Source organism: Halichondria panicea, chromosome 3 (genome assembly GCF_963675165.1).
Source record: "Halichondria panicea chromosome 3, odHalPani1.1, whole genome shotgun sequence".
Lineage (NCBI taxonomy): Eukaryota > Metazoa > Porifera > Demospongiae > Suberitida > Halichondriidae > Halichondria > Halichondria panicea.
In genome coordinates this window covers 2,019,650-2,042,045 of record NC_087379.1, presented here as the reverse complement: position 1 = coordinate 2,042,045, position 22,396 = coordinate 2,019,650, and the positions used below count along the sequence as shown (strand labels likewise).

Here is a 22,396-nt window from a genome sequence, read left to right as displayed (position 1 = left end):
AAAGCACCAAGTGGGATCTTGTATCCAAAGAAGTCGAGAGGCATACCAGTACGCTCCTGACCACTGTAGGTGGAGGGTGAATATGATGAGATTAGAACTATGTTCGTGGTGTGCATGCATTTTTTGCATCAAGGTTGGGACAAACTATACGAGCATACAGCTATAGTACTGTAACAAATATGAATTTTACAGCATCATGAAATACCGTATAGCGTATGTACACAAACAAAGCATACCATTGCCCTAATTCGGTAAACAACTGATTATAATAATACAATTGCTCATGTGACACTATTCTAAACACCAAAATGGCCTCCCCTCAATTGAGTGGCTACCAGTGTGAGTTCGTTCAGAGTGTGGGGGATTACGAGTGCCCCCTGTGTCTGCATGTGACCCGAGAGCCCAGCCTCACCAGCTGCTGTGGACAACACTTCTGTCAAGCCTGCATCCAAAAGATACTCACCGACAACAAACCTTGCCCCTTTTGTAAGATCGATAGTTTCACCGTGTTTCTAGACAAAAAGCACCGAAGAAGACTTCTCGATCTCAAGGTCTATTGCGATAACAAAGCTGTTGGTTGTGACTGGGTGAGTGGTTTGGGAGAGCTAGAACAACACCTTGGAGAGAAATGCGCATTAGTTTCTGTGGATTGCCAGTACAACTGTGGAGAAAGTGTTGAAAGAAGATTTCTAACGAAGCACACAACTAACGATTGTCCCAAGAGACCACACAGCTGTGACTACTGTCTGCTGGAGGGAACATATCAAGAGATCCAAGACGACCACCTCCCAGTGTGCTCAAAGTATCCGGTGGCGTGCCCCAACGAGTGTGGAGTGGCTCCCCCAGAGAGAGGTCAACTGGAGGGGCACCTGAGAGAGTGTCCTCTGATAATGGTCGAGTGTGAGCTGAAGGAGCTGGGCTGTGAGGAGGTGGTCCAACGGAAGGACGCGGACAAACACATGGAGCAAGCTGCTCAGAAACACTTGAGGTTATCGACTAGCTATTTCATAAACAATCAGAAAAGGCAAGATGAAGCAATTGCTAAACTACAAAACGAAAATGAAAAATTACGCAGTGAATTGAAACAGTCATTCAAAGAGCAACAAATAGAATTGGTAACAGAAATTCAATCCAAATCTAAAGAGCTGTCAGTTTTATCCAGCCAAGTGGACACTCTTACACGCTATGTAGGGACTAGCTGCACTAGTATGACTGTCAAGTATGCATATGAAACGAGCAGATGGACCAACAGTGAGCAGTTTCAGACTTTTCCAACAGGATACATCATGAAGGTTAATTTGTATTTCAACAATTTTAAGGGTACACTTGATATTGAGCTCACCCCTGTTTCGGCCCAAGCTAACGACAAGCTCGATTGGCCAAAAACCTTCGCTATGACAGCAACTATGTTCAACCAGGCCGGTGACCATAACAACTATCAGATTACCAGAGATTTGAAAGTGAGGATGAGGCACTATAACGATGAGATTAAAATAAACTGCGACACTATAGAAAAACCTTCTTGTGGAGTCAAGTACATCGTTAATGGCCACGTCAAGTTCCAAATGTTTGTGAAAGAGAAATAAACTAACTGCATGACATTGTAGTTATTACATGGTATGCAACTTTATTGGCACGGTATAGCAAGACAATTTTGTTTACATGTATAACGAGTGTTGCAATTAAGCTGCGCTGTGCTAATGCCTCTTGCTATGTTATGCTCTTGCTCAAAAATTTAAGTGATGAATAAGCTTTTTTCGAAATGAATTTCATACAAAGAAAGTGGATCTATCTATATGAAGTTGTATACATGCATGCATCTATTGATAATATCATTGTAGTGTATTTGTGGCTCATCAGGTCTGACAAAGAGAGGAACAATAATTTATTATGAACACACTTTCAGTATATATACAACATGGCAGGCTACATGTATTCATTGGACTAGAGTACACACAGAAGGTACGTCAGTATACACATACTGCCGTAGCTCACTGTGCTGCACTACAGAGGAGCTGCATGTGTACGCACACCTTGCTGGAGTGTTAGCCACACTGGGGTCCCAGGCACTACCGCCATGCTGGGGGGTCTGAGAGGGATCATGAGAAGGGTCATGTACCCATAGCTGGGGGGGGGGCTACGACCACCTGTTGTGGAGAAGAGGGGGAAAATTATTAGTAGCCTCATAATATTGCTACAGACAAAGGTAGCAAAAGGACATGATTTTCACCAAGAGTATATGATAGAGAAGAGAGTATCGAACGTAGGCATACTGTGTATCAGATGTATGCGGAGAGTAACGTGACTTCCTGTATCTGTCACAAGCTTGGAATTTGCACACTGACCAATCCAAGCGTGGGTGATGTAATCTATCAACCCATCCAAGTGTGGGTGATGTAATCTACTTTCTTGATACATTAACCCATCCAAGTGTGGGTGATGTAATCTACTTTCTTGATACATTACATCACCCACACTTGGATTGGTCAGTGTGCAAATTCCAAGCTTGTGACAGATACAGGAAGTCACGTTACTCTCCGCATACATCTGATGCACAGTATGCCTACGTTCGATACTCTCTCTCTTTGTAAGTGATCTCTAAACGCAAGAGGTACATCGCAAAAAAACAAATTAAAAAGTGTGACATATATACCCTCCCCCCAACTCACTGTCGTGCATGCAGGTGTTTGAGAGCTGTGCATGGGGGCCATACTGCCCCGGAACCATGGGGTCTTGGCTCCAAACGAGGGGTTCTTCCACTAGATGAAATCATACCAGTACGTTCCTGACTACTGTAGGGGGACTGTGTCATCAAACATAACCTGACAGGGTTTCACTGTGAGATTTTCTCCCCATTTTGTTTTTGTATGGTGTGCCACAAAATGGGTGGAAACCTGACAGTGCATAATATCAACATGTTGACAGCACTATCAACCAAAAAGGTCAAAGCTTGCTAGAGAGCACAACAGTAGATCTACCACAGGCACCATAGCTACACTGAAATGTAAGCAAAGGTTAAAGGTCAAGAGCCTAACATAAACGTTGTATGTCACACATTCCATAATTGCCATGTGACTGATGACACACGTCCCACCTCCTCTGGGGTACAGGGAATAAAAACAGGTAAAAAGGTAAAAAACCTGTAATGTGTCATAATAATATAGCAGTTCTTTTCAGAAATTCTAACATGCAGACGTGTTCTTTGTTCCTTTGGGTCTCAATGCAGGTAAAAGCACAACACACATGCTCAGCAACTATAGTTAATGCATGCATGGGAGAGTTACCCTGTAAGGTTTCCTCCTCTAAATATACACACCAAACACAAAATGGGGTGGACACTTGACATTAACAGCGACCACACTCAAAGGTCAGACACATGCAGACCACCTGTCAGGCCACCCACAGTATAGTAATAGGCGTATATATAATAGTTAGACACTGTTTAGGAAGTTTCTACATGATTTAGAAGCCCAAAGGGCTGGTTGTAGTATCCCGAACGCAGTGAGGGTTCTACTAGCCCTGAGGACTTCTAAATCATGTGGAAACTTCTTAAACAGTGTCTAAGCATTTTAGATCATAGCAACCATGAGTATTTAGCCAATCAGATTTGAATGTTCTTATCTAATCTTTGCTACATGATTTTCTAAGTGAAGTACATGATTTTCTATTGAAGTACATGATTTTCTATTGAAGTACATGATTTTCTAAATTGGATAGAACATTTCCTCTAACCAATCAGATTGCAGTATTTATGACAAACATGATCTAAAGTGCTATAAAAGTGCAGATTGACTTGCATAACATGCATGGTTGTAAATAGCTAGGAAACAGTGTGTTTAAAACGGTCAAGCTCTATAATTAAAAAGAGAGGAAAACGCTGCTTAAATTGGTGAGTTCATTTACATGTTGTTCCTAAATCTGTATGCATGCCAGCTATATATATGTGTATTTGACGCCATGCATGCATATATATACACACTATATATATATACTGTGACGATTGCGTGCAAAGAGAAAATGTGTTCACGCACCTCCAGGCTCCAAACTAAGTTACATGTATACCGTATATAGTGCTATATATACACTATTAGTAAAACCAGTAGGTTTTACATAGGATTGGCTTTGTTCAAGCGGCCTGGAATCGAGGCTAGTTCAAACTGTTCTATCTCTGCAGGGAAAGGCCACATCAAGGAACTGGCTAGACAGATAGTTTATCTAGCCTTTTCTCTCTTTGTATCTCTCATTTCATTTTTAATTGAAAACACACCCCTAACTTCCTCAATAAGCGGAAGTGCATAATTTTTACTTATTGATTTAGTCATAATTATATTCATGACCAAAAAACCGTACAGATATCCGTTTCTTTTCTTTTAGTGCCTTTAATTTGAGGGCACGTGATATTTAACTTTTTTGTAAAGCTTCCAAGTAAGTGAGTAAGTTTCTTGCCCAGTATTTGCTCCAAGTACAGCCATCTCCAGGACATTCTGCACAGGGTTTCCAAACAACTACAACCTGGATTACAAAGCGCTTCTTCAGATTTGCGATTGCTTCCACGAGGCAGATGGCCTCTCAGTCTCTTATACCTAGACAATTCCGCCATCTTTAATGACTCAGCAATTGCTTTGTGGCCAATTAATAATAGATAGGCATGGCTAATAAACCGTGCGCCTAAAATCAGTGCAGCAGTTGCTTCTCCAGAGCCTGAGGTGTTGCTTTTCTTCACACTGTTCAGCTCTAGCTCCCTTTCTCTGACAGGCATGCTATATGCACTGGCTAGATATCATGCTCTTAAAATGGCTGTCATTTAATACTGATTCGCAAATTCAACATATCAAGCAATATTACTCATTCAGAGATATTCGAGAAGATATCTGATCAGTCCTGTCTTCTCTTCTTGAACTTCTGTACTGCCTCTTGACGTTCCACTTATGCATGTCATGATACGTAAACTGTACTGAAAAAGAAAGGGAATTAATGCGACTAGAAAAACATTTGCAATGTTAAAAATTGCTAGGATTGGCCAGAGGAACCACAAAAAAGCGTGGAAACAAGAAATCCGACGAGAGCATAACTCCAATCCGTTACAACGTCATGAACATGTACAATACATAGTATATAGACTGTGTTCCAGATCCATCTATCAGCTTCCATCCACCACATCATTCCATGCAGGTCACCAGTACGATCCGTGCATGTTACTAGGCATGGATGGACTGTGTGTATATACCTGTGCTCAACACTGCATGTATTAGGAACATCAATTCATCACAAATCATCATGATTATGTGCCCGCACATTCCAAAATGGATGTATAATAAATACCGTATATGCTTGATCAGGAGCCGCGGCTACTAAATGTTTCATTTTGCTGGAAGAGGAGGCTACAATTCAAGAGGGGCCACAGTTCAAGAGCGGCGTTTATTAGCTCCAGATAATTTAGTTTGTCATCAAAAGTTGTTTTCACCTGCATAAACTTGAACTCTGCCATGAGAAAGTCTTTGTGAAGCACTAACAAGCTGCTACTCATAGCTACGTACATGTAGCTAGCTGCTAGTAATAATTTTTTTGGCTGCCACGTGCAGAAATGCTAAAGTCAAAGTTCACTGAGGCTACTATTTGAGAGCGGCTACTAAATGTTTCATTTTGCTAGCAAGGGAGGCTACTGTTTGAGTGCGGCCTTTATACAAGAGCGGCCTCTGATCGAGCATATACGGTATATAGGGATTGGTCATCACTAATAAAATTGCGTGGCATATTGGCTGGGAAAACATGGGAAAACTACCAGTACATGTGATTGACGTTGTAACGGATTGGAGTTATGCTCTCGTCTGATTTCTTGTTCCCACGCTTTTTTGTGGTTCCCCTGGCCAATCCTAGCAATTTTTCACATTGCAAATGTTTTTCTAGTCGGATTTATATACATGCACTCTAGCTGAAGAATTATTTCTCTGCACATAATTATTTCATTGCAGGAAGATAGACTTGGCATGAAGTGGTGGGTGTTTGTTGTGGTTCTAGTTGCTGTGCAAGTACTACAGGTAATTGACTCAGACTCGTATAATTTTAGCACAACACTATAGAATGTTTTGCGAGCATCAAACATAATATGCGAACTTTGCGAGAGTTGATTAATTAGCAACAATAAAATCGCAAAACCCAATAGTTTTACATCGCAATATAGGTTAACTTTTCTGCATACTAATTTGGCTCATACGCAAAGGTTTTTACGCAAAGGTTTTTACGCAAAGGTTTTTCACCAGCAAAATATTCTAATAATACGGTATTGACAATAAAAGCAGCGCGGGTATAGAAAGCTGCACATGTATGATGCAGTCCTATATAAATAACAAAATGATTGACCGTGCATGATTGTTGGCTAAGAAGATTGCCAAAAGTTCCTGGCTGCTGCATGCATGCTCTCATGAAACAGTGCATGCAGGTCAATAGGTTATATATATAAGGTTAGGGACAGAGTTAGGTGTCACGCCCTTTATTGACTACCGTTTTGTTTTAGCGGTTATAATTATAGGACAATATAATACCGTATAGCGCGAAATTTTCGAGGCACTTATTCCATGGAATGGCCTCTAAAAGCATTTCGTTGCGCAATGTTCGTGGAAATGACTGCTTACCGGAAGCCACGCCTTTAATCTTTGCACATTATAGCAGTTCGTGTAGGATTGCTAACCCACATGTAAAATCAGCGAAAATGAACATTTCGTGCTATACGGTATATACGCACAAGTCTAAAGAGACTGCATGCATTGGCCTTCAAAGTACGCAAAACTATAGCCATACCTATACTCAAGAACGAAGCCTTATTTTGCACATCCAATCCAACTATAGAAAAGCCTACAGGATTTTGAAGTAGAGGGGGAAATGAGAAAAGTAACCAGAAAATGTTGCTAAAAAAAGGTCGACTGTTATTTTAATACCCATCTATGGACACTCAGCCATACAACTAGTACTTGAAAGGGGGGTGAAATTGTAACTATAGGGGGGATATCCCCCTTTTCCCCCTGTATGACACCCTGCTATATATACTGTATAGCGGGTAATTTCTGTGGGGTAAAAATTCGCTCAACTCGAAGACGGTGATTTTCATAAGTAAATTTTATTTGACTTCATTGCCTGCACTACATTACATGCATTCCGATAAGCCACGCCTACGTTTTCATGTGGAAAATGTTTGTGGAGGTCAGCTTGCCCACGAAAATAACGAATATTTTACCCCTCGAAAATTACACGCTTACAATGTATACGGTTTATATATAGAAGTTTATATACTTGCATTTTATTATTAAGCAGCTATATATATAGCTGCATGTCTACAATGCAGATAAACACTATATATATATACCTACCTCACTGGGCATACGCACTGATCGAGGCATATACATTGTCACATATACTTGCTGTATATATATATATATATATATAATAATTGTACCACTTTATATGCCAAAAGTCAGCTTCCAAGACCAAAGAACGAAGGTGTTGTGTACACAAGGTGGGGAAACAGCACTTGTCCAAACGTGCCTGGAACAGAGCGGATATACAACGGGATAGTTGGAGGGAGCCACTACACTCACAGTGGTGGGGCAGCAAATTATCTATGCTTACCTCTTGATCCAGAATACACTCTACCTTTTCAAAGTGGTATTCAAGGAAACATGTACATCTATGGTACTGAATATGAACATCCAGTCCGAGGCACACATGACCACAATGTTCCCTGTTCGGTCTGCCTTGTGGTGAGTCGATTAATTGTTCTCATGATTCCTGCAAAGACTTCATGCCCTCAATACTGGACCAAAGAGTACGAGGGATATCTCATGTCTGATCATCACACCCATAAACGCTCAATGTTCGAATGTGTTGACAAAGGACAAGAGTCGGTGCCTGGAGGTCATGCAAATACTAATGGTGCTCTGTTCTACCATGTTGAAGCTAACTGTGATACTGGTCTACCCTGCCCTCCTTACAATACCGATAAAGAAGTCAACTGTGTTGTCTGCACGAAGTAAACAACAATAACATGCACAATTAAGTATTATATTCTGTGCATAACGTTTTAAAAGAGTGACTTGTAACAATTGGTAGAATGGAATTGACATCAAAGCCTGCATGACACTGCATGCATTGCATGCATGCACATTGCTAAAATGAAAATCAATGGTATATATATATATACAAGTCTAAATAATAGAAGGAGAAACCTGTGTCTGATCTTATATAAGTTACTGACTACGAATACAGTCGGGCCGAGTACGGTTACACGTGCATGCATGTACTGTAATGCATAAAGATTTGATGCAGCTGGGGTCGGAGAAACAACAAGGGTTCAATCAAGTTTATAAAAGCTTAAGTGGACCATGTATGTAACACTCACGCACTGTTCAATTTGGCAAGTTTATTAGTGTATAATTATGTACAATCAGTACGTGTTGTACGCCAGTTTATATTATAGATAGGGGATGATAAAAAGAACGCATTTTACACATTGCACGGTCGTACCGGGATTTTCACTCAACACACCGTTTATATTATTATAGCGAGTACAGTGTAGCTTATACATGCAGCTATGAGTCTAGATGAAAGTTACGTACAGGTTGTACATGTACTTTACATTGTCACTACAGAGACAACAGTGTATTACAAACCTAATGTCCTCTGGGTCGAAGAGCTTGGTTGATGGTCGTCCTCTTCTTTTTCTGCCCTCCTCATCGGAGCTACGGAGCACCCCCTCTTGCGGGTGTAGTCGATACAAGGGATCATCTTGAGGACCACCTGGTTACGAGACGAGTCCACATAGTCCACCTGTGAAAAGTGTCTACAGTTTGCAAACAGTGTATAAATTAATGATATGAATATTATATTTATATATTAAAAATAAATAATATAAGTCTTATGGGCTAGAATTAATTATCAGCTTATATAGAGTAGGGAGTCCAGACAGGTCCGGGTCCCTGGGGTGTGGAGGGATATAAATTAAAACTACATGTACGCACTGTATCCAACAAGAACCATTTCAAGCAAACAAAATAATTAGTTATTGCAACACTTTAGTATGCTTACTTAACTATAGTTCCTTTGCCTGTAGATTAGCCTCTGCATGCTGTTGAATCTCCCCAGCTAGCTAGCTAGGTTGTTCAAGCTGCAAGTTGGGGTCAAAGTACACTTACTAAAAACTATCAATCTTCTGTTGTCAGTGTTTGACCTTGTGAATGCAGTGCTGCAAGCTCCCTCCACTCCTCCCATCGCCGCCATGCACACACACCCATACGTTGAGGTGATATATGAGATGAATCTATAGACATGATTATAATGAGGTGGCCCAGAGGTCGTACAGCAAGCCCATCGATCTGGGCAACAGTCGCTAGATCGAGAGAGGGGACTTTGAACAATCACTCTTTCATTGTGAAATGTTAGCCACTAATCTCATTATACTACCTTATTGTATCACACGTTATGTGTATCAAACCTGCAAGTACACCCATTGACCCTGTACACCCTCCATCATTACCTTTGTGTTCAAAGTGTGTTATGAAGCATTATCAATAAATTGTCAATAATAATATTGTAATGACAGCATGTCGCGTGATGTGTACAGTCATACAGTAACTGATCAAAATATACTACCATAAGTTATCAATGTCTTATTTAAATCAATAACTAAAGTTCAAGGTTCAAAGTTTAGTGACGAGGCACGTACTTGGCCAGCTGGTTGAGACTGATAATTTTGAGTGCTGAGTCAGCATCCAGTTTAACGATCCCGTCCCCCTCGTCAATGTTGATGAGTGTCCCTACGTAACCTCTGTTTGGACCCGTGATCCCCTTCACCTGGCGGACATTTATGCATGGTGTGTGTGTGTGTGTGTGTGTGTGTGTGTGTGTGTGTGTGTGTGTGGTGTGTGTGTGTGTGTGTGTGTGTGTGTGTGTGGTGTGTGTGTGTGTGTGTGTGTGTGTGTGTGTGCGCGTGTGTGCGTGCGTGCGTGTGTGTGTGAGAAGGTGAAATAATACAACAGGGAAACTATATATGTAAATGAAAGCACCGCATGTGCTGATGCCTCGGTGGAGATGCCAACAAAGCTACATAACATAAAACTACTAATAGCTTTTATAGACATGATAAACATTTTTGCAATTTTGCTACATGTAAACTCGAAGAGTGGGTAATGATCAACCATGATTGTTGTTAAAAACGATCTATGAAAAAAGTTCAAGTCTAAAATTAATGGCAGAGCCTTGCAGCGTTGTAGTGCAGAGCTAACTGCTAAGTAGAGTAGCAACACTCGGTAAACAAGTTGGCTACGTGCTCTTCTGAAAAGGCTGCAATGGCATTCCAAGTAAGCAAAACTAGGCATAACTCGAGAACGAAGCATTATTTTGCAAATCCACGAATTAAAACCCAAGTAAACATGACTAGAAGCCTATAGAAACTCTTACTTGCACTTGATTCATCCTTGAGCAACTTCAGCAGTCTACACACACAGACACACACACAAACACACTACCGTATACCTCGCTTGCGCATGCGCACCGAGGCATAATCAGTATAATTATATAGCCTAATCACACTATTAATAATACCGGACGTAGAGGCACAAGTGTGTACTGTGCATGTGTTGAAACAATGTCATACTCTATTGTCTAGTAAACAAAAGGTTTTCATAGGAAAGTATCTAACCAACCAAAGGGTGGTGGTGTCTGTGGGGTGGGGCAAGGGAAGGCAACTGGACTACACATGATCACATGACATGGGGGCACACAAAATCAATGATCCACAAACACATACACAAACAATGTGTGTCCCAAGGACATTCTCTGTGTACCAGTACATGTAAGGGGGTACATGCAGTCAGGCTGTACATGGAAGAGACACTGCATTGTACAGTGTAGCTGGAGTGTGTGCAATAACTGACCTTGTCAAACTTGCTCGGAGCAGTGGGCTCAATGGATCTGGTGGGCACGTCTATCTCCTGTCCATCGTCATAGAGATACACACTGGCTATGTTGTTCATGATAGCTCTCACTACTCCATTCTTACCAGCGTACTGGTGGTCCTGAGAAATGAAGAGCATACGATTTCATTTACTGTATGGTATAATTATATACACACAAACTACAATTGCATCCACAGTCAGAGTACTAGAATACAGCTAGTGAAGAGGTATCTTTAGAAAGATAGTTATAAAATATAAAAGTTTAGCAATCTACTTACATCATAATTCTCACTGATGAGCACTTCAATGTCTGAGGGCAGCTTGTCATCAGCAACTGTGTGTCAACATGAAGAAGTTATTAAATACTGGCCACCCACGCATAGTTTTGTAAGCAGTGTACACATGCACACACACAGTCACATGACCATGGGGTACTTACTCTGCTCCATGGGACTGCCTGGTGTACGAGGACTGTAATCAGTGCCGGGGGTGAGAGGGGAAATCCCCGGGGAGGGGGTCATGTACTCAGAGCTGTATATGGGAGTACGAGTGCCATACTGGGAGGAGCCGTACGGACCCCCGGACTGGGGGGACTCTGGGACCATCGGACTGGGCGTGGCAGGGTTGTCATAGCTGGGACCTCCAGGGGTCGCAGGGTTCGCATACGTCTGTAGGGGGGAGGGAGGGAGAGGACTTGTCAGTTCAAGCAGATAATCACCAAGGGGTTTGTGAATTGTACATGTACATTTTTTAGAGTATGAAGTCAATACAGTACTACAGTTGGCTGCAAGTAAGACACAGAATTGAATGCGTGTGCTATTGTGATGCAGTACACTATTGTGATACAGTACACAGTCTGGGTAGCTAGCTTAACTTGTAGAGTGGACTAGTACATGTACTCACTGCAGGTGATGGTGTGGAGGTGTCGTAGTTGTAGTTCCACTCATCAGGTCTGAGAGAGAGAGTGAGAGAGAGAGAGAGAGAGAGAGAGAGAATATAAACACACTTTCAGTATATACACAACATGGCAGGCTACATGTGTAGGTGTCCACAATATTCATTGGACTAGAGTACACACAGAAGGGCAGTATGTGTATCTCACTACACAGAGAAGCTGCAAGTGTACACACAGTCATCACCTTGCTGGAGTGTTTGCCACACTGGGGTCCCAGGCACTGCCGCCATGCTGGGGGGTCTGAGAGGGATCATGGGAGGGGGTCATGTACCCATAGCTCGGGGTACGACCACCTGTTGTGGAGAAGAGGGGAAGGTCATTAAAATATTCTGCAGCATGCAACTTTATAGCAGTAGACCTTGAGATCGAGAAAACCACTCCTTATAGCACCCTCCCCCCCAACTCACCGTCGTGCATGGGTGTATGAGAGCCGTACATTGGAGTCCTACTCCCTGCACCGTGCATGGGGGTCATTGAGTAGCTGGGGGTCATACTGCCCACCATGGGAGTCTGGGATCCAAACGAGGGGGTCCTACCCCATGATGATGTCATACCAGTACGTTCCTGACCACTGTAAGGGAGGGGGAACAATAGGTCAAGACAGATAGCAGCAATGCACTTCTATTGTGACTGCATCACACATGTTGTTATTAATAATAGTCTCAGAAATCACGTAACACTTTTCTACAAGGCAATCACAAGACCTGTTACTAATAATACCATTGCCCTAATTCGGTAAACCACTAATTGATAATTGCACAATTCAAAATGGCCTCCCTTCAATTGAGTGGCTACCAGTGTGAGTTTGTTGAGAGTGTGGGGGATTACGAATGCCCCCTGTGTCTGCATGTGACCCGAGAGCCCAGCCTCACCAGCTGCTGTGGACAGCATTTCTGTCAAACCTGCATCCAAAAGATAGCCTTCGACAACAAACCTTGCCCTCTTTGTAAAGAGAGCAGTTTCACAACACTTTTAGACAAGAAGCAACGAAGAAGAGTTCTCGATCTCAAGGTCTACTGCGATAAGAAAGCTGGTGGTTGTGACTGGGTGGATGGTTTGGGAGAGCTAGAACAACACCTTGGTGAGAAATGCGAATTAGTTTTTGTGAATTGCCCACAAAACTGTGGAGAAGCTTATGCGAGGAGATTTCTAGCAGCTCACATAATATATGACTGCCCCAGAAGACCACACAGCTGTAAGTACTGCCATCTGATGGGAAAGTATCAAGATATTCAAGATGTCCACCTCCCAGTGTGCCCAGAGTATCCGGTGGAGTGCCCCAACGAGTGTGGAGTGGCTCCCCTAGCAAGAGGTCAACTGGAGGGGCACCTGAGAGAATGTCCTCTGGCAATGGTCGAATGTGAGCTGAAGGAGCTGGGCTGTGAGGAGGTGGTCCAACGGAAAGATGTGGACAAACACATGGAGCAAGCTGCTCAGAAACACTTGAGGATAATGGCTAGTCACTACCTAAAAAGTCAGAGGAGGCAAGATGAAGTGATCGCTAAATTACAAGAAGATAATGAAAAATTACACATCGAATTGAAGGAGTCATTCGAAGAGAAACAAAGAAGCTCAAAAATGCCCGCTGTAACTACTCAAGATAAAGCAATGTCCAGGTTCCGACGCGGGAGAGTAACACAAGAATTTGAACCCAAATCGAAAGAGTTATCAGCTTTATCCAGCCAGATAGATATTCTTACACGTCATGTGGGCGTTACCTCCACTAGTGTGACCGTCAACTATACAAAGAAAAAGGTAAAGCACCAAAGCTGGACAAATACTCAGCAGTTTCGTACCGTTCCAACAGGATACATCATGAAGATTAATTTGTTTTTCAATAGTGGTAGTCTGCTTGAAGTTGAGCTCACCCCTATGATGTCCTCAGCTAACGACAAGCTCAAGTGGCCAAAAACCTTCACTGTGACAGCCAATATGCTCAACCAGGCCGATGACCATGATCACCACCAGATTACCAAAGATTTGGAAGTTAAAAGGGACGAGTGTAACGATGAAATTCAAATCGACTACGACACTATAGATAACCCACCGTCTGGAGTGCAGTATATCGTCAATAGCCACATCAAGTTCCAAATATTTGTGACAGAAAAATAATCGTCTGACTACATGTACACTGTACATTCTAAGTTTGACTGAATAGCAGTAACACTACATGTACATGTACACGTGAATAACATACATTTTGTAGCTAGAGTACATGTACATGTGAATAACATAGCTAGAGTATTATGTACAGTGTACATGTGAACAACATACATTTTGTAGCAAGCATTTTGTAGAGTACATGTACAATCGTGTTGTATGCACATACACATATTTTTGCTGTATACTTTTAATTAATTGTTAAGAAACAATGTACCGTATAGCGCGAAATTTTCGAGGGGCTTAATTTTCGTGGGGTAGCAATCCTACACGAAAATTAAGTCCACGAAAATTGTTCTTTAATTAGAATTACCTGCTATAACGTGCAAAGATTTAAAGGCGTGGCTTCCAGTAAGCCATCATTCCGCGAACATTGTGCAACGATGCTTTTAGAGGCCAAATCCACGAAATATAAGTGCCTCGAACATTTCGCGCTATACGGTATTATTAACCCGAGGTGCATGGGCGGCCATGGGCATGGCACTTCATTACACATGCGTACTATCACAGCCACATGGATCCCTATTTGTTTCAGGAAGAGACTCAACAACATGCAAGCTTCTTTGCTGGTTATACTGTGAGCCTACTCCGCGGTCCCACTGCATGTCAGGTGTCCTACTTGTAACACTCCAGGGCTCTTTGCTGGCTCTGCTGTGATCCTACTCTTAATAGCGTTCAAAATCTTATTTTCCTCTGTATAGTTTAGGTAGTTGCTGCTAGGTTTGCATGCTCATATATACTGATTATTAGAGAGACGTAAAAAAAGCACTTCGGTGTTCTATCGTAGGCTCTGAAGGTTTTAATATACATGCACAAACACTATAGCTCCCCTTGTGGCAGTGATAGGGTCACGGTGTGTGTGTGTGTGTATGCCGTGCTTGCACTCACGATATGATAGAGAGTCTCTGGCGATCCACTGAGATGGTCTTACAGCTTGTGTGCAGCTCCACTCTAGCAGTACTCTCAGTGGCGTCCTTGATGATACCCACGTAACCTTTGTACGGACCCTGAATCACACGCACCGTCTTGCCAATGATCGTAGAGTCACGCCCACCTTTGGGACCCCCACCCCCTCTACCACCACGCCCACCTCCACCACCACCACCACCACCTGTGTGTGTGTGTGTATGTATATACACACAATGTACCTAAAATATCATCATACATACATGTAACAACTTGATTGACCACAAAATAAATACCGTATTACTAGAATATTTTGCGGGTGAAATACCTTTGCGAATGAGCCAAATCAGCAGAAAATTTGACCCTTTGCAATCTAACTATTGGGTTCTGGCAAGGATTGTGTGTATTTACTAGTAATAATTAGGTTTTGCGGATTGATCGACCATCGCAAAGTTCGCAAATGTTTGATGCTCGCAAAAATTCTAGTAATACGATAAGAGGATTTCAGGTTGGTTGACAGAAGTTAAAAGTTAAAGTGCACTCAACCATGACCACACACTGCGTGTTTCTCCTACTAATGCAATTAGTGGTCACGTTGACTGCACTTCAACTTTTAACCTTCAACTTTTAACTTCTGCGAACCAACCTGAAATCCTCTGTATCTGCATGTATATACTTTTTGTGCTTTTCTGAAAGCTTACAAAAAGCTTGTTTGTAATGGTAAGGAAAGAGACTTGGGAATAGACAGAGGGTGGGATTAAATCATACATACACGTACGATACATGTATACTCTTACTAGGGTTAGGTACACTGTAATGCATGTGCAAATGTACTGAGTTCGAACCTTGACCCCTATGAGGGGCAGGGCTGTGTAGTCGTGGTGACTGAGGTACGAAGGTCCCCACAGTTGCCATGGCGTTGCTTGTACCACCGGCCAGCTCCACATGTTTAGCCTTGCATGCAATGATCCCAGCATTTTCCAGCACTTGTCTGGCTTGCACAAACACATTGCCACGGTACACGTGCTTTATCTCTCCCTCCTTGTTCTGTGTGTGTGTGTTGTGTGAGGAGAAAGAATAAACAATCATACACCAAAGCAGGCAGAGGAGGTTGGACACGCGTAATGTTTTACGGAGGAAATGTGTGTGCATGGAGAGATATATGGAAACTTGCAGAGAACAGTAGCTATTCAGCCAAGTCAAAAGCCTGCAAGCGATTTTAGCACTCTATAATAGTTAGACACTGTTTAGGAAGTTTCTACATGATTTAGAAGCCCAAAGGGCTGGTTGTAGTATCCCAAACGTAGTGAGGGTTCTACTAGCCCTGAGGACTTCTAAATTATGTGGAAACTTCCTAAACAGTGTCTAAGCATTTTAGATCATAGCAACCATGAGTATTTAGCCAATCAGATTTGAATGTTCTTATCTAATCTTTGCTACATGATTTTCTAAGTAAGTACATGATTTTCTAAGTTGGATAGAACACTTCCTTTAGCCAATCAAATTGCAGTATTTATGGCAAACATGAGATCCCATTTGAGTGTATTTAGCAGGGAACTATGAGCTATAGTACCGGTACTATAGATTGCTCTGGGCTACAAACTACAACATTGTATTGTGATTTACAAGAAGATACACATGTAATAACATAAAAATTATTGTAGCTAGATGCTTTGTCTAGTAATATAATAACAGAACTAGAATGAAAGAGAGAAGCTCTAGTTTCTTTTTTTGGCTTTGTTCGAAATTAGTAGGAGACACTCGTTTTTTGGGCAGTGTGCTGTGCTTTTTTGCTGCAAGGCTGCATGGGGGAGGAGCTGGATGTATGGAAGTGCTGAGATTCTAGCTTTGGTTCCTTTCGCTTTGTTCAAGAGTAGTATAGGAGCCGCTCGTTTGCTGGGCTTGTTTGCTGCAAATTATAGCTTATAGGTGTCTTCCTTTCGCTTTGTGAGAGTAGTACGAGCCGCTCGTTTCTTGTGAAGTGTGCTGGGCTTGTTTGCTGGATGTTTCCGTTTTGTGGGTGGAGCTAGGACTATACTTTTGTCCATCAAACGGAACAGGGTTGACTTGAATAGAGACCACAGATTTAGTAGAGACACAGAGATGCCAACTTCAGATATTAGTTTTCAAAAGAATAATGATGCAGATGCTAGGTTGGCTGTTTATATAGGTTGACTGTTGCTAAGCTAGTGCATTCCTAGTAGCCAATAGGTTTTGGGATCTAAATCAGTTAGAACATGTGCATTCGGTATCTATGGTTATAGTGTCCCTCATCCCTCGAGCTTTGGGACACTATAACACATAGATACCTCATGCCCATGTTCTAACTATAACGTAGTAAATGATGCTAAACATACCCAGTGAAACTAGAAACTGAGTAGCATAGTCATACTCGAAGCAATGAGCCAGAAACATAGATTAGTCACAAACATCGAGTTGTTGCTGCACTTGCCTTTGTTTTTTTACTCCTGTCTTGATGTAGCAGGTATAGCAATCATATTGTTAAACTACTACGACTCATTAACTAACAGGAGATATAATACAAGAGAGATAGACAAGTAAGAAAGGTAAAATGCTGACTCAGCAGGATCAAAAGGATCGATTTTAAGCATATTCATGAGACTATTGATGACTAACAGATGACTACGGATGACGCGTGTCCAGCCTCCTCTGGGTTCTTGTTAAAGCTAGGGCACACCCTGCTTCAAAATACTAAAAAGGAGCAAATAGTTGAAGCAGCAGTTGAGGCTTATGTAAGTTCTGTGTGCGTCATATAAATAAAAATTGTTGTGGCTTCTTAATTAGAATTTATACGGTACAACTGTGCATGTAGTGGCTTGTAGTGTACACTCTTGCACTAACTGCTCACCTGATGAGGACCAGACACCACCTTGATGATGTCACGAGATGTGATTGAGTTTCCCTTGTTGTCGAGGGCAACGGCTCTCGTCTTGCGTGGCTGGATGGCATGTTGTGGTACAGTGACCTCTTTGCCGTGCTGAGTCAGCACTTTGAACACCTCTTTTTCCAGTCGGACAATCACACCCACCGTCTGTTGACTGTGTGTGTGGGGAGTGGGTGTGTGGAGTGGGTGGGTGTGGAGGGGGGAAATGGAATTATTTGCACTATTGTACATGTACTTCATAAACCCGCAGGTGTTTGTCTCATAATTAAATGCGTAAAAGTATTAAAGCGCCCATTCTTGTATCTTCCCGACGAAATCACACACATGCACTAGCTAACCTGTGGTTTTGCAAGCATAAGCGTAAAGATGCATTCTCAGCCTTTTGCTTATAGAGCACCCATTGGCTTCTGCTAGTACTTACTCTAACTGGACCAGGTCCCCCAGCTGGTAGTGACCGGATGAGTCCACTCCACTGCTTGTCTCCTGACACAGCTGCAGGTCTCGTGGACGAACTTTCAACTGTGGGGGGAGGGGGTGGGGCTCAAGTGATGCACTATATTCCATGTGGGGGGAGGGGGTGGGGCTCAAGTGATGCACTATATTCCATGTGGGGGGAGGGGGTGGGGCTCAAGTGATGCACTATATTCCATGTGGGGGGAGGGGGTGGGGCTCAAGTGATGTACTATATTCCATGTGGGGGGAGGGGGTGGGGCTCAAGTGATGTACTATATTCTATGTATTTTACTCTTCATACATGTACATGTAGATTACAATAAGCAACAAATTGGCACGAGGGAACACTGTACAAGAGTGCTGAGTAGTCAACTATTGACAGTGGCTACACTACATGTACATGTACTTGTAAGTGCATGAAGTTAGACTATACACATCAGTATACCTCATTGTAGGTGAGGTCAGAGAGGAGCACTGCTAGGTTGGGCTCAATCCTGACCACCAATCCAGTCTCTGCTTCGTGTCTCCCGGCAACTACCTTCACATGATCACCCACCACAAAATACTTGCGTAGCTCTCGAGCCTGAAACTCTAGGGGGTCCTGTGTGTGTGTGCGTGTGTGTGTGAGGGGGGGGCATGTACAATATAGGAAACACACTAACAGTACATGAATGTGGTGAAACCAGGTATTGATCCCACTATAACTAGATTTAGACTATCGTGCAAGATTAAATGCATACACTAGCTGGCACACGACAACCACGTCCAGTGTGTATGTGTGCGTGTCACTGCACGTATAGCAAACAATCACCTTGAGGTCCTCGTGTTTTGGCATGATGGTGACAGTATCCATCTCCACGGAGATGACCTTTCCCTGTAGGTTCATGAGGTCCCCCTCCACCACCTCCACCACGTCCCCAGGCTGTAGTGCTAGAGACGAGCCCCCCTTGCCTGACCCACTAGACTCACCACCAGCAGAACCTGGATAGGGACCGACATGTGTGCATTTTTGATGAATTTTTTGTTGTGTGAGCATATACAAATTGGAGTAAGGCAAGCACAGATATCGTTATGCTACTCACCCTCTAGCTCCACCTCTTCGGGTGTGGCCTCAAACTTCTCCAGCTCTTGTAGGGTGGGTCGTACACCATCGTGGAGCTGAGGGGAGGCAGAGACAATGTAAATTACAGCACATTTTGATCATTTTAGTGTATACAAGTATGTACAGAGGTATCCGATCATGACACATAAAAGGGGTGTGGTTACTTACTATGGCACCCATGCCGAAGCTTTTGTACATGAACCCATTTCTGAAATGGTTGCTCTCAAACACTAGGAAGTCCCCGTCATGGTTGATCTCACCTCCTATAGCCCTGTGAGATTAAACAAAAGCAATGAGTGCATGCATGGAGAGGTTAAGCAACTCAAGCAATTACAATACACAGCTTTTAGTAAATATATAGAGCACACACACTGTTTCATTTGGTAACCATTTGTGTACGTTTTAGATTAAAGTTTGGTCGCTTGTACATTAAAATCGTTTCAGAATATATTACACACCTGATGGCCTCTGGGTCGAAGAGCTTGGCTGGTGGCCGTCCTCTTCTCCTTTTTCTGCCCTCCTCATCGGAGCTACGGAGCACTCCCCTCTTGCGGGTGTAGTCGATACGAGGGATCATCTTGAGGACTACCTGGTTACGAGACGAGTCCACATAGTCCACCTGTGAGCAGTGTGGAGTGAGTGAACGAGAGTGAGCAGCTGTTGTGACTATTGTGCCCACCCTCCACAAACTACAGCCAGAATAATGGCCCCCAGTTTCCACATAGCATGGTTTGGGTTGGACATGTACCTATGTTAGCTGGCCAACTTTTTACCACGGTCACTGTTGGTTTAGGGTGACGATCGACTAATACAATGTAGGAGAGGCTAATTTAAAATCTAGTTATTCACCCCCACACACACACACACCCACACTGTAGCTAGACTCACTTGAGCAATGTCGTCCTTGTAGATGGAGCGTTTAATCCTCACCCATGAGCCCCTTTTGAGTGCATTGGTGTCCTTGACAACACGCAGGACATCCGTCATCTCCTTGATGGGCACCATGAGTTGCTGCCATTTTCCAATCTTTAGGTTACCAATGTCCTCAATGGCTTGCTTCACGTGCTGCTGTTTGAACGCCTCGATATAAATGTAGCCTTTGAGACCTTCCACGGCCACTGCTGACTTGATCTGAAGAGGCTGTTAAGGGGAAAGGACAGTAAGTAAGTGGATGCATTTCAAGCTCTAGCTGATATAACGGTACAAGTCCTCTTGAGGACCCAAGGTCAACTATACATTCAGGCTTATACTTGAAAACAGCAGTTCTATTGCAAACTGTAGCTGAAGTTGTGTTTTCATTGGAAAATCCACGTACATGTATGCAATCATAAACTCACATTTTCAGTGGACATGAGAGAGATACACTTCCTCATCAGAGTCATGGCCGTCTCCTTTTCAGTCCCAATACGACACTTGACTGTCCACAGGTTCGGGTCCCTGGGGTGTATTGGGACCATTATTACTATGCACTGTATCCACGAGAAGCATTTCAAGCACACATCATTAATGCAACACTTCTATCTACAGTCTACAGTGTGCTTACTTGACTCCAGGCAATAGCCTCTGTTGTTGAATCTCTCCAGATTGTTCAGAAGACTCACCATAGCTGTAAGTTGGTACATGGGTACTATGGTTACTATCATTCACCTACATGTACAATACAGCTGTACTTTTTTATCACTCTGTTTTATCAGTATTTTACGATGTATACTTGTACATGCACAACGATTTGCACCCCTCACCTTGTGGATGCAGTGCTGGCATATTTCTCTCGATAGTACTGTTCCAACTTCTCCTCATCTTCGTTGTTCAACAGATGCCCAATGTCCAGCTTACGAGCAGACTGCATGTGATAGCAGGAGTGCATGGATAGTCATGTTATGATTACACACCAACAGCTATGCAGCTCAAACGAAAGTTAATGCATCCACTTACACTTATATCTTCCGCTCTTGGTTCGTTGTACAGGGTACGGCTACCTGCACGGTAAAATGTATTAAAAATACGCATGATTCATGCTTTACAAACTCTAATGTATATGCGGTTTACTGTCAGTTGCCATGTACATACCTGTGCGTACACGGCAACTGACAGTACACAGCTCTCGTAGGTAAGCTTTAGAATGATACTAGGTACAATGGATTGTGTACAGATACAACGAAATATTTAGTACCTCGGTCAACCATGTTCTCAAAACCAGGTTCCGCCTCCTCCTCATCGTCTTCTTCATCGTCCTCCTCTGTGGGGGGTGGATGCGTGAGTGTGGGGGTATACATGTACTAGTGTGTGTATGTACGTGTGTGGGGGGTTCATTTGTGTACGTGCTAGTATGTGTGTGAGTGTGGGTGTACGGTGGATGTATGTGTGAGTGTACGTGTGGGTTCAGTGTGTGTGAGTGTGGGGGTGGATGTGTGTGGTACGTGTGGGTTCAGTGTGTGTGAGTGTGGGTGTACGGTGGATGTATGTGTGAGTGTACGTGTGGGTTCAGTGTGTGTGAGTGTGGGGGTGGATGTGTGTGGTACGTGTGGGTTCAGTGTGTGTGAGTGTGGGGGTGGATGTGTGTGGTACGTGTGGGTTCATTGAAAAGGGGCGTATAAGTGAGTGCGTATATATATAATGCAAGGGGATGGGTTAGAATGAGTGGGGCCTGGACGTTAGACTGTGTACAACTCACCAGCTTCATCTATGATAAATCTGTTAGCTATTCGAGGCCTTTTGGACGAGGGGTAATCATCTACATCTTCATCAACCTAGATCACAGGGTAAGGAAACATTCAAGCATTGGTCAGCCTTATAGCTACTGCCTCTTACTTCACTGTCTTCCTCATCACTGCCTGAAAAGTCTTCCTCGCTGTCAGTCATACTGAGGGTCTCTGTAAGAAGGCAATCAAGTAGAAAATCAGATCTAAAAAAGTCTAGCTAGGTGACACAACTGTTTGGAAAAGGGTCGATTAGACAAATTTGACACG

The 22,396-nt window shown here is 42.9% G+C and overlaps 5 protein-coding genes and 1 long non-coding RNA gene across 9 annotated transcripts in view; 3 read left to right on the top strand and 3 right to left on the bottom strand.

Moving 5' to 3' along the window:
- The window catches only part of LOC135334312 (probable serine/threonine-protein kinase DDB_G0271682), a 27,070-nt gene extending 26,518 nt beyond the window's left edge, over positions 1-552 (bottom strand). The window contains exon 1 of the mRNA XM_064529450.1: positions 413-552. The gene's annotated coding sequence lies outside the window, so the exon portion shown is untranslated. The remainder of the gene's footprint in view (positions 1-412) is intronic.
- The window catches only part of LOC135334347 (short-chain collagen C4-like), a 16,103-nt gene extending 7,962 nt beyond the window's left edge, over positions 1-8,141 (top strand). For 2 of the 3 annotated variants that reach the window (XM_064529508.1, XM_064529510.1), the window contains exon 4: positions 7,511-8,141. In XM_064529508.1, the coding sequence (XP_064385578.1) occupies positions 7,511-8,027 (517 nt within the window). In that variant the 3' untranslated portion in view covers positions 8,028-8,141. The remainder of the gene's footprint in view (positions 1-7,510) is intronic. The other variant, XM_064529511.1, reaches the window with a different exon arrangement.
- The window catches only part of LOC135334296 (transcription elongation factor SPT5-like), a 23,369-nt gene extending 973 nt beyond the window's left edge, over positions 1-22,396 (bottom strand). The window contains exons 1-24 of one of the 2 annotated variants that reach the window (XM_064529429.1): positions 22,239-22,396; positions 22,102-22,177; positions 21,601-21,666; positions 21,363-21,406; positions 21,170-21,270; positions 20,971-21,033; positions 20,765-20,864; positions 20,316-20,567; positions 19,886-20,046; positions 19,596-19,698; positions 19,408-19,483; positions 19,137-19,306; positions 18,771-18,926; positions 18,294-18,391; positions 17,837-18,026; positions 15,813-16,014; positions 14,950-15,172; positions 12,309-12,472; positions 12,086-12,194; positions 11,850-11,898; positions 11,386-11,614; positions 11,225-11,280; positions 10,926-11,066; positions 9,543-9,843 (exon numbers count right to left, since the gene is read on the bottom strand). In XM_064529429.1, the coding sequence (XP_064385499.1) occupies positions 9,697-9,843; positions 10,926-11,066; positions 11,225-11,280; positions 11,386-11,614; positions 11,850-11,898; positions 12,086-12,194; positions 12,309-12,472; positions 14,950-15,172; positions 15,813-16,014; positions 17,837-18,026; positions 18,294-18,391; positions 18,771-18,926; positions 19,137-19,306; positions 19,408-19,483; positions 19,596-19,698; positions 19,886-20,046; positions 20,316-20,567; positions 20,765-20,864; positions 20,971-21,033; positions 21,170-21,270; positions 21,363-21,406; positions 21,601-21,666; positions 22,102-22,177; positions 22,239-22,289 (3,027 nt within the window). In that variant the 5' untranslated portion in view covers positions 22,290-22,396 and the 3' untranslated portion in view covers positions 9,543-9,696. Of the gene's footprint in view, positions 1-9,542; positions 9,844-10,925; positions 11,067-11,224; positions 11,281-11,385; positions 11,615-11,849; positions 11,899-12,085; positions 12,195-12,308; positions 12,473-14,949; positions 15,173-15,812; positions 16,015-17,836; positions 18,027-18,293; positions 18,392-18,770; positions 18,927-19,136; positions 19,307-19,407; positions 19,484-19,595; positions 19,699-19,885; positions 20,047-20,315; positions 20,568-20,764; positions 20,865-20,970; positions 21,034-21,169; positions 21,271-21,362; positions 21,407-21,600; positions 21,667-22,101; positions 22,178-22,238 lie in introns of those variants that run through there. The other variant, XM_064529428.1, reaches the window with a different exon arrangement.
- Positions 284-1,764, top strand: LOC135334323 (TNF receptor-associated factor 4-like). The gene has a single exon (XM_064529463.1). The coding sequence runs from the start codon at positions 309-311 to the stop codon at positions 1,584-1,586; it is 1,278 nt and encodes a 425-aa protein (XP_064385533.1). The 5' UTR covers positions 284-308; the 3' UTR covers positions 1,587-1,764.
- On the bottom strand, positions 2,499-9,176 carry LOC135334367 (uncharacterized). The gene is made up of 3 exons (XR_010394257.1): positions 9,079-9,176; positions 8,664-8,833; positions 2,499-2,792 (listed from the first exon to the last, which is right to left on the bottom strand). It is a non-coding gene; the product is annotated as an uncharacterized LOC135334367 (long non-coding RNA).
- On the top strand, positions 12,629-14,259 carry LOC135334320 (TNF receptor-associated factor 6-like). The gene has a single exon (XM_064529461.1). It carries the CDS (start codon positions 12,670-12,672, stop codon positions 14,011-14,013), a length of 1,344 nt encoding a protein of 447 aa, XP_064385531.1. The 5' UTR covers positions 12,629-12,669; the 3' UTR covers positions 14,014-14,259.